Source organism: Carassius carassius, chromosome 21, assembly GCF_963082965.1.
Source record: "Carassius carassius chromosome 21, fCarCar2.1, whole genome shotgun sequence".
Classification (NCBI taxonomy): domain Eukaryota; kingdom Metazoa; phylum Chordata; class Actinopteri; order Cypriniformes; family Cyprinidae; genus Carassius; species Carassius carassius.
In genome coordinates this window covers 16,639,221-16,650,441 of record NC_081775.1, presented here as the reverse complement: position 1 = coordinate 16,650,441, position 11,221 = coordinate 16,639,221, and the positions used below count along the sequence as shown (strand labels likewise).

At 35.4% G+C, this 11,221-nt stretch overlaps 1 protein-coding gene across 2 annotated transcripts; it reads left to right on the top strand.

Moving 5' to 3' along the window:
• Positions 1 to 208: 208 nt before the first annotated feature.
• Positions 209 to 9,345, top strand: hsd17b3 (hydroxysteroid (17-beta) dehydrogenase 3). Of its 2 annotated transcripts, none has more exons than XM_059503509.1 (11): positions 209 to 1,312; positions 4,247 to 4,293; positions 5,393 to 5,468; positions 5,559 to 5,666; positions 5,760 to 5,827; positions 6,219 to 6,263; positions 6,748 to 6,782; positions 6,871 to 6,952; positions 8,700 to 8,765; positions 8,926 to 9,075; positions 9,150 to 9,345. In XM_059503509.1, exons 1-11 carry the CDS (start codon positions 1,162 to 1,164, stop codon positions 9,243 to 9,245), a joined length of 924 nt encoding a protein of 307 aa, XP_059359492.1. In that variant the 5' UTR covers positions 209 to 1,161; the 3' UTR covers positions 9,246 to 9,345. The 2 variants fall into 2 exon arrangements, with proteins under 2 accessions (XP_059359492.1, XP_059359493.1); XM_059503510.1 differs by having other exon boundaries at positions 1,211 to 1,312; positions 4,247 to 4,677.
• Positions 9,346 to 11,221: the final 1,876 nt, after the last annotated feature.

Sequence of the window (11,221 nt, the reverse complement as noted above, 5' to 3'; positions counted from 1 at the left end):
ATAGTCACGAATTAATAAATAATCTAAACTTTTGTCAAAAATTTAAACAAAATAAAAAACTGATATTGCGATAGTTATTTTTTTAGTTAAATAAGGTCTGTACAGTAAAAATAAAATGCTACATTTTAATCAAAAGTTAAAAACTGCATATTTTCACTGTGTACATTAAAATTTATACTTCTTTTAATAAAGTTACAAAAGTTATTTAGTCAAAAGCAGTGAGAGACTTTCTCTGTTTTGTTGTTTGATTAACGTGAATGACATACAGAAGGAATATTAGACTGCTGTCACTTTAAGAGCTGCCCAGATCCGATTTACAGTAACACATGTGTTTTCTTTCTCAGCTGTTTGCTTTCACTTAAGACCTACTGTGTTTACAAGGATACTTGCAAAGACAGGCATTTTTACACATACTAGTGTGTGTATTTAATTATTAAAGGCCTACAAAGCGGCAAAAATAAAAGGTCAATACTCCTGTGCTCTATGTGCACCGTCTTCATGAGTTCTTTTTCACTGCTGATTAGATTCCAATGGCTTAAAATCATTTGTTTTTAAACTGTAATGTTTAAAAACGTGTGCAAATGGTAGGTTTTCATGACTACGTAGCACAGCAATTTCACATGAGCATGTAACTTTGGTAAAGACGATAGTCCAAAATCCCCTTATCTCAATTATGTAATACTGGTAATTATTTCTCTTTGTTTATTGTACTACATTAAAACAGTACAAAATACAATGAAATGCATATACAAGCATATTCATATAAGAGAGAATATAATTAACAGAAACATTTACAAGCTAAGTATTTAGCAACACTTTTGCCAAAGTATGCAGGGACAACACCATGAAGACATTTCAAATCAGTTGTGTGAGATCAAGGTAGCATGCAGTGAAGTCACTTAAATTCCCTTCACTCTGGGATTTGGATGACAATAGGTGAGCTTACCCATACTAAATGCCACAACAGACACAAAAAAAGAGGAATGTGAATTCTGTCCTGGGGAGAATGGGCAGAGAAGATTCTGATTGGCTGAGGGAGCTGTCAGCACTGGGTTTTGAAGCTTGTGTTCAGATTAAATGAGAGAATAAGAGCAACGTGGCAGTAAAAAGAGGGGCCAAGATAGCAGAAAGAACTCACTTTAAGCCTTGAGAAAAGCCATCATGACGCTCATTGAGATTATATTCATTTTGACTGGGACTTGTGCTGTCCTGGTTTTTGGAGGGAAATTAGTATGCCTGCTTATGATGCTTGTCCCAAAGCTCTTCTGTCCTCTTCCTGAGACTTTTTTCACCTCTCTGGGGAAATGGGCAGGTGAGATACACCAGCATTTTCATTTTTGTGTTGAGCATGCATTTTTTTTATATATAAATCAGCCTTTTTATACTTGAAAGATTTTTTGCAAATAAATAAAATAATAAATGCATGAAATAAAGGATTAATAAATAAATAAATAATAAGAGAGAAGTAGCAATGTTAAATTTGTGACAAATAAGCTAAAAATAAAAAATAAAATGTATAATAACGTTCATTAAGAATAATATTTCACATTACTACATTGAATATTAATTAAAAAGATAATTAGTTTGAAAAAAAAAATCAATGTCATGATTTCAGCATTTATGAAAATGCGATGTTTATTACATCTTCCGAACTGATCCCCTGCTGTACTGGTTGAGAACAGTGGATTTAAAGCAGTGAATCATGTAGCCCTCCTACAAATCATCACTACCTTGGTTTTGTTCCACCGTTTGGCCAAGGAACAAGGTTCTCATCTTGCTTTCTTAAACACAGTTTTTTGTTGTTGGCAAAAGAGAGACCCTCCTTATGGCTTTCTTGAAATCATACTAAGTATGCAAGCTCAGCAACAAAGAAACAACCATTCCAGCCACTTTTTCCCAAGCTTCCTTTCCATTCCATTCCGGCACTGAGAGTGGCAGAGAACAAAAGGCAATTAGAACAGTATGTTCCAGGACATTATTACTCTTTTTTTTTATTTCTTGACTTTGAATGGTTGTTCCTGTTAATTTGAAATCAAATTAACATTACCTTTTTTCTCCTTCTGCAACTATTCTTTCTCTTTAAGGCTTTGAATAGGTGTGTGTGTGTGTGTGTGTGTGTGTGTGTGTGTGTGTGTGTGTGTGTGTGTGTGTGTGTGTGTGTGTGTGTGTCTGCGTGTCTGTGTGTGTGTGAGAAAGAGAGAGAGAGTGCATGCATTACAATGTCTGTGCAGGGGGTGTTTTCTAGCATGTTTAGAGAGTACATCTGCTATTCCTTTCACTATAAATAAATAATCATGCAGAGAGTTTATAAGTTGTTGTGGATAGTCTAGTTGGTTTAGCCAGTATGAGTGCATGATAGAATGCTGCAAGATTTGCATTCTAATACTAGAAACATATTCGATTTCTAAAGGATCAGTGTCAAAATTACTGGTTAAAAACTCAGCTTTGCTGTCACAAGAATATTTTAAAATATATTAAATAAGAAAACAGTTCATTATTTTATTATTAATCAAATAAATGCAGCCTTGGGGCTTCACGGAGCACGATTTCTACTGAGGGAGCCCCTCAGGGACCACTTGCTTATAGGGTGCCCTTTTTTTTACAATTTATTAATCATTCTTAACATTAGTTAATATAAATACAAGTGTTCATTGTTTGTTCATAGCTTGGGTATATTAAATAATATAACATACATATTAATAGTATTTATTTATTACAATTGTACTTATATAATACTTTGTAAAAATTGAGGCAAGCCATCTAAAGACTGAATTGTTCACATTTGAGACATTCAAAATATTCCGCTTATCCTGAGATCTCACTGCGATCTAAAGCAGGGTACTACTTGTACTTCTTGTACACCAAGAACATTGAAGCAAAGAAAGAGCGAAAGCATGGGAAACAAGAAAGAAAGACACAAAAAAGCCATTTTCCCACACAGAGGACAACACGGACATTAGTTCAAACCTTTCTATTCTGCAAAAGTAATGAAAGCATGAAGGCCTTAATTACATCTTACATCATTTCCTCTATATTATACACTGGTCATGCAACTGACCCTCCACCACCCCTTTTCTTCAGCACTCCCACGTACTTCTCAGATGAACTAACAGTGGTGGAGAGAAGATGCAGTTGTAGACTGTGGCGAGTGGGGCGGGGCTGAGAGCCGTAGGAACAGAGCGAGGCTGGTATAGTAAATAATAATGCACGACACCTGTGCCACTCGAGTCCCACAGAGGAGCTCTGGAGGGATAATAGGAGGAGTGACGACAGGGTAAGATGAGAAAGGACCAGACCTGGATTTATTTTGTGTGTGGCAGTCATCCAAGAGGGGCTGTGGCTTTTCTTTTATTTTGTGTTGGTTTATTTTATTCAATTGTTTAAATGTTCACCGGTTTCTGCCTCCTTCTTCCCATACAACCAACTGTGTTACATTGGTGCCGAAACCCAGATAGAAGGAGGGACACACTGCTGAAGATCCCTCGCTGCTGTGGTGAATCCGTGGTGCCATCAAGCAGTCTGCTGCCCTGGAGGCTTGAGGCGGTGGGCTAGAGTGAAGTGTCGGGGGTTAGACAAACTCGCAGTCAGCCACCTGGGATGTGGAGGGACAGCTGTCTGTCCTTACATACGTCTATCTGTCCTTACACCTTAGTGGGGTGGGGCCGAGAGCCGTGGGAACGGAGTGATGCCGGTGGAGTTAATGATAATGTGCAACACCTGTGCCACTCACCGGTCTCGAGTCCCACAGAGGAACTCCGGAAGGATAAAAGGAGGGGTGACTATACTGTAAGATGAGAGAGGACCAGGCCTGGACTTTATTTTTGTGCTTTTTGTGCTACAGTCGTCCGCGAGGGTTTATTTTATTAAATTGCTTAAATGTTCGCCAGTTCCCGCCTCCTTTCTTCCCATACTACGAGCTGTGTTACATAGACATTCACAGATGACTTTTCACACATATGCACCACCCATGCTCCCTATTTGTTTAGTGAATTGGTGAGTACACACGGTCTGTAAAAGAACGTGCTGCTGAGATTCTCAACAGACTATCATGTTCTGGATATGCTTGATTTAAAATCTTTTATTATTATCATGTGAAGGTTAGTTATTTACTGTAAAAAATGTTTCTTTTTTTCTTCTCAGACTGAATAGTCAATCACATTTGTTCACAAGTGAACTAGTAACACAGAATATCAAATTATTCATACCTTCTAGTTTATGATCTTAAGTCTAATATTTCCTGTTTCAGTGGTCACTGGAGGGTCAGATGGAATAGGCAGAGCATATGCTGAAGAGGTAATAACACTATATGTAAAAACATTTTTTCTGTCAGTATTGATGTTCGATTAGATTAAAGTATACAGTTGAAAGGTATCAGTAAAGTGCACTTATATGCACAGTTAAAGTACACTTAAACATTATTTTGCTTCAGCAAGGAAGCCTTAAAATGATCAAAATTGGCAAGAAAGACATCCATAATGTAAAATAATAAAATGTTTTCAAATAAAATGCTGTTCTTTTGAACTGCAATTCCTTAAATAAATCTGAAACCTCTTTCCTGGTCGCCACAAAATATTAAAAAGAACTGTTTTCAACATTAATAATAACTGTTTCTTGAGCACCAAATCAGCATATTAGGATGATTTCTGAAGGAAGGCGATACTGAAGACTGGAGTAATGGTAGGAAAATATTAAAATATTTGTTTTAAAATATATTTAAATTGAAGGTTTGTGTTTGTTTGTTTTATTGTTATTAGTATTTCTTACCAAAAATCTTTTTAACATTTAAATGGTAGTCTATATAAATACATAAACATCTTTACTCAGCTCATTGACCCCTGAAAAGTTACACTAAATTGCTGCAGGGTTCCTGTAGTAGAGAATTGGGTAACACTTTATTTTAGTGGCCAATTCTCACTATTACCTAGTTGCTTTTTAGCATGTCTGTTATTAACATATAGTGTAGGTCGTTTATTAGTACTTACAAAGCACTTATTCTGCTTGACCATATTCTACATTCCTAATCCTACCCCAAACCTAAACTTAACAACTACTTTACTAACTATTATTAAGCAGCAAATTTGGAGTTTATTGAGGCAAAATCATAGTGGTTTGTTAATAGCGAGAATTGGATCATAAAATAAAGTGTGACCGAGAATTGATTATGAAACCTTCTGTGCAATAACATGGCGTCAAGATTTCGGCAGTATTTTTATAAAAACTAAATGATCTCTGAAAGCTTTCTTCCACAAAAATGTTTGCACCACTGAAGTGGGCCTTAAACAGGATATGTAAACAACCAGAAACAGGAAGTAGCCTAATCTTAAATTTACTTAAACCAGCTCATCCCAAGTGCCAGACTAGGCTGTTTCGGTAACATTGTCTTTCTCTCCAGCTTTCAAAACTAGGTATGAACGTGGTCATCATCAGCAGAAACCAAGAGAAACTTGACAGAGCAGCAAGGAAGATCGGTAAAGTGTTTACTGCTGGGAAATCAGCTTCTCAGCTGGTCTGTATTCTTAGAGCTCAGTTTCACAAGCATTCTTTTCTTGTTCTGACAGAGCTCACTACAGGACGGGAAGTCAAAGTAATAGCTGCTGACTTCACCAAAGATGATAGATATGGGTACATTCGAGAAAACATTGAGGGTCTGGAAATTGGTATTTTAGGTCAGTAGGTATCAGATATCTTATTGCTTCATTGTATTTAACGTTCTAACATGTTCAACAGTGCTGATCAATGTTACTTTTCTTTAAACACAGTGAACAATGTCGGGATTCTGCCCAGCCAAATACCCTGCAAGCTACTTGAAACATCTGACCTGGAAGAAGTGAGGTCACCAATGGTTCATCATTATTATTTTCATATTATAAATCCTATACAGAATATGCTACTGCCAGCTCTCATTAATGAAGTAGTACTCTTTCGAAATCATTTGAGATATAGTGTAGTAATTGAAAATTGCCCATAATTCCTTGTTTTGTAGTGATACAAAGATGAAGTTTTAAAAAACTATTTCTTTCTTAGTGAACATTGTAATAATCTGTAGAAATGTTTGTGCATTGAAGAGAAACCATAGATGTTAGAGATTCTTCATGGAACCATAGATGACAATAAAGAACCTTTTTTATTTATTTTTTTTTTTTTTTAGAAGTGAACTGTTTTTTTATCAGATATTGTCATTTATATAGTATGTTTCATGTTGTTGTGGCCTCTCCTAGAGAATACATGATGTTATCAACTGCAATGTGAAAGCAATGGTTAAGGTGAGTAGAAGCAAACAACTGTTGGGTTGCAGAAGTCACGCCCAAATTAAGCTGTGTTCTGACAGGGTTGCAGAAAGCAAGGAAATAATTATTCTAAACACAAATAATAAACTGCACCTGATAACATAATTATGTATGATTAGCAAAAAATAAACTGGTAGATAAACTTTAAAAGTTGGGGAGAAAACTCTTGTTGTCAGTCTTATGTCATCAATGTCAAAGGTCTTGATTCTAATCAAAACATTTTTTTGTAAATTACCTTACTGTCATGTTTATAATTTTGCAAGCTTGTTAGGCCTATAGTTCATCGTGATATTACTAGATTTTAAGGTTTGATTTTATTTATTTTTTTATAAATGTTTCATTTTAGGGGATTTCTTTTTTTTTTTTTAATCAATCATAAAATCCTAAAGAAAAGCCAGTTGAGAACATCTGGTTCTTCTAATGAGATTTAATAGTGTACTCCCATTGTTTCCATATTCAGATGTGCAGAATTGTGCTACCAGGAATGCAGCAAAGGTTTGGCCTTCTCCGTTCAATAGTTTTCCCACGATTTTTCAAACAGTTTTACAAATCGACAGCACACTGACCAAATGTATTTCCTTAGAGGAAGAGGAGTCATTCTGAATGTGTCCTCTGGCATAGCCAAAATACCCTGCCCCATTTACACCCTTTATGCAGCATCCAAGGTAAACTTAAGACATCAATTGTTACTGATTCCAAATTACATGACATAAACTGTAGTTAGTAACATGATCCATCACATGATTATATTTTAGGTAATATAATCAGACTACTTTTAGATTACTATTGACCTAACTCATTTATCACATTGATTTAAACAGGATAATATTGAACCATATTGATGTAAAAATACAAAGAGTAAGAAAATATATTCCATTCATTTGAATTAACAAAAAATGAAGTGCATTAAACATTACTATGTCAAGGTTTCCCAAACTTTAATGAAAAGCTAATAATTAAAATCAATCATATTTCTACTAAATATACAGTGGGTACGGAAAGTATTCAGACCCCCTTACATTTTTCACTCTGTTATATTGCAGCCATTTGCTAAAATAATTTAAGTTATTTTTTTTCCCTCATGAATATACACACAGCACCCCATATTGACAGAAAAACACAGAATTGTTGACATCTTTGCAGATTTATTAAAAAAGAAAAACGTAAATAATCACATGGTCCTAAGTATTCAGACCCTTTGCTCAGGATTTAGTAGAAGCACCCTTTTGATCGAATACAGCCATGAGTCTTTTTGGGGAAGATGCAACAAGTTTTTCACACCTGGATTTGGGGATCCTCTGCCATTGCTCCTTGCAGATCCTCTCCAGTTCTGTCAGGTTGGATGATAAACGTTGGTGGACAGCCATTTTCAGGTCTCTCCAGAGATGCTCAATTGGGTTTAAGTCGGGGCTCTGGCTGGGCCATTCGAGAACAGTCACGGAGTTGTTGTGAAGCCAATCCTAAGTTATTTTAGCTGTGCTTAGGGTCATTGTCTTGTTGGAAGGTGAACCTTCGGCCCAGTCTGAGGTCCTGAGCACTCTGGAGAGGGTTTGCGTCCAGGATATCCCTGTACTTGGCCACATTCATCTTTCCTTCGATTGCAACCAGTCGTCCTGTCCCTGCAGCTGAAAAACACCCCCACAGCATGATGCTGCCGCCACCATGCTTCACTGTTGGGACTGTATTGGACAGGTGATGAGCAGTGCCTGGTTTTCTCCACACATACCACTTAGAATTAAGGCCAAAAAGTTCTATCTTGGTCACATCAGACCAGAGAATCCTTCAGTTTTTTTTTTTAGCAAACTCCATGGGAGGCCACTGGATCATGGAGGCCACTGTTCTCTTAGGAACCCTAAGCGCAGCAGAAATAGATTTGTAACCTTGGCCAGATCTGTGCCTTGCCACAGTCCTGTCTCTGAGCTCTTCAGGCAGTTCTTTTGACCTCATGATTCTCATTTGCTCTGACATGCACTGTGAGCTGTAAGGTCTTATATAGACAGGTGTGTGGCTTTCCTAATCAAGTCCAATCAGTATAATCAAACACAACTGGGCTCAAATGAATACTTTCCGTACTCACTGTATATTGGGGAAAGAGGTTCAGATGACAAAATAGGTTGGGAATCCCTGTTTTACATGTAAATAGGAAATAACATGAAATAGTGCATTTTAATGTGTTGGAAAGACGAAAAAATTGGAATAAGGGAAAATCTGTAAATTATTCAATACTAATTGCTATTGTGTGAATAATATGTAATCGTATAATCAATATTAAGTAACTATGAATATTTTAAAATCTAATGTAATCTAATTACAAGTACTTGATGAAGACATTTTTCTGCAATTCTAAATACTGTTCTGCACTGTACTGGCAATGTCAACATATCAAATAAAAAAACATCTTCTCATCCACAGGTTTTTGTTGAGAGATTTTCACAGGGTCTTCAAGCAGAATATAAATCCAAGGGAATTATTATACAGGTAGAGTAAAAAAAACAACTTGTCATGCCTGCAGATTCGCTCTCTTTGCCATCCAGAACCTAGCCACACATCAAGCAAATAATGTTTTGTATGTGTATTAAATGCTTACCAGGAATAAGATATTCCTGTCCTCATTGACAAATAGTGATTTTGTTCTCAGATTGTGGCTCCATTTGGGGTTTCAACACAAATGACAGGACATCAGAAGCCAGATATGGTCACATTCACACCTGAAGAGTTTGTGAGGAGCTCACTGAAGTATCTGAAGGCTGGTGACCAAACATATGGCAGTGTCACTCACACTATACTGGTAATGATGCAAAGGACTTGCTTTACTAATAAATATGTAATATTGTGCCTCACCAACCTGTAATTGATCTACAGGGCGGGATTGTGCAGTCCATTCCCACCTGGGTCCTGCAGAGCGAAGCATTTCAGCATCATTTTAGGGAATATGTAAAGGAGAGGGTCGGAAGCTGAGAGCTGTCATTCTTTAAGTATATGTACAGTATTGAACATTTGATACTTAAGACAACAAAATGGTTGGGTTTGTTTGCACAAATCATGTCAATACTTTGTTTATGTCTTTGTTTACCCACGGTCCTTCAAAATACACAATATCTGTTGATAATAGAACATATTATCATTATTAATCATAATCATATCAGTAGACAGGAGATAGTTGAGCTGTACTGACCTTGATAACATTAACAGAAGGCCGATCTCAGAGATGTGGCCTTGTTATTGTTCTCTATATTTTGAGATTAGAAAATGTTTGGTCTTAGTGCATTTTATAAATAACATTAATATCCACAAAACACAGATATTTGGCGCCACATAGTGGTAAATCCACTTTAAGGTGATGGTTTTTTTGGAACTGGAAGGGGATGTAAGTTTTTTTTATAATGTCGTTATCCACTTATATCGACGTTTATGTGACTAATCACAGCCAAAAATACTTTATGAAAACGCTTATATGTAGACAGCACTACAAGAATGTTGACACATTATTTATATTAAAATTCATATGAAATTCTTTTTTTTTTTAAAGTAACACTAGATTCACTGCTGTAATTAAGGTATATCTAATTTACCTTAAAAAAAAAAAAAAAAAAAAAAAAAAGAACTGCTAGTTTTTGTTTCTGAGGTACAGCCAGCAGAGGGCAGATTTGTGACTCAGCAGCATTACAGAACCTGAAGCACATCAGCTGTAGTGATTCAATCTCTCTAGAGTCGAGTTTCAAATGTCTTGAAGATGCTGAGCAGGTAAAGGATACAAAGCAGTGCAGTCTGATGGGGATTTCCACCGCAGATGTAGTTGTTAATAAAGCTGTTCACCCTCGAGCAAGCTGTCCTGATTTAAATACAGTTGACAGGATAACTATCAGTTTTCACTAATATTAAAGGGCTTTCTGTTTTTACTACAGGGAATTTCCACTGATAATTTATAATCCTACTGCTTGTAATAGAAAAGACATTTATGTGGAATAAAAGAAAGGAAATAATTAAAATAATCACACTTTATTTTCCTCACTTTCTCTGATTGCAGCAGTGATGTCTGAAAATCTAATGTTTTTAAAAACAAGTGATGGATAAATCAAGATTGCAGATCATCTAATAAATCTGCAGAAAACCACCAATTACCTCAATACAATTTCTTATGGTTTAAAACATTGTACATACTACTTTTATACCCTGTCTCTCGAAATAGTCAAACTTTACCTGTCCCAAAATTTTGCTAGATGACTGTTTTGTTTCTGTTTCATTAAATTAAAAAGACTGCTATACAGCTAACTAATCTAAAGTATACATTTTTGATTGAATGAATAAAATGATACAATGTGTTTAATAATATTGTGTGATAATATCATTTTTACAGTTTGCATATACAAAACACTTGCATATCATTGCTCATTTGTTGGTTTTGATTGCTTCCATTTTCCTCATTTGTAACTCGCTTTGGATAAAAGTGTCTATATATATATATATATATATATATATATAGCAACTGTGATGACAGAAACACACCATCACAAATCAGCCATTTAGGAAATATGGTTATTAATCAGTCATGGTAATTAATCAGTCAGTTCTTTCAAAGCTGGTGTTGTTCATTCAACATTGTTATTTACAATTAAATTAATATGTATTATAGCTTACATTTATAATAAATAGAATTAGCTAATTTGAGTGCTTTTTTGACCCTCTCAAGTAGTACTTCTTAATACATAATTTCATAATTCTCCAAAGTACTGAATGAACTGACAAACATTTATGGTAACCTAAAATATATTTTATTGCTCTAATTTCAATTTAAAACACTTAAAATGATACGGTCATTTTAGAACATTATATATTTTAAATGTAATACTGAATAATGTAAAACTTTTAATTTGACATTACATAGTTACATAGTTTTAAAAGTGGGGATAGTTCACCCAAAAATGAAATTCTGT

What these genes read in the sequence shown, in the direction of transcription:
- hsd17b3 (XM_059503509.1), top strand. Translation starts at nt 1,162, where the DNA reads ATGACGCTCATTGAGATTATATTCATTTTGACTGGGACTTGTGCTGTC. An exon ending in GCAGAGCATATGCTGAAGAG is followed by an intron (nt 4,294 to 5,392) that starts GTAATAACACTA and finishes CTTTCTCTCCAG; the next exon opens with CTTTCAAAACTAGGTATGAA. An exon ending in CCCTTTATGCAGCATCCAAG is followed by an intron (nt 6,953 to 8,699) that starts GTAAACTTAAGA and finishes TCTCATCCACAG; the next exon opens with GTTTTTGTTGAGAGATTTTC.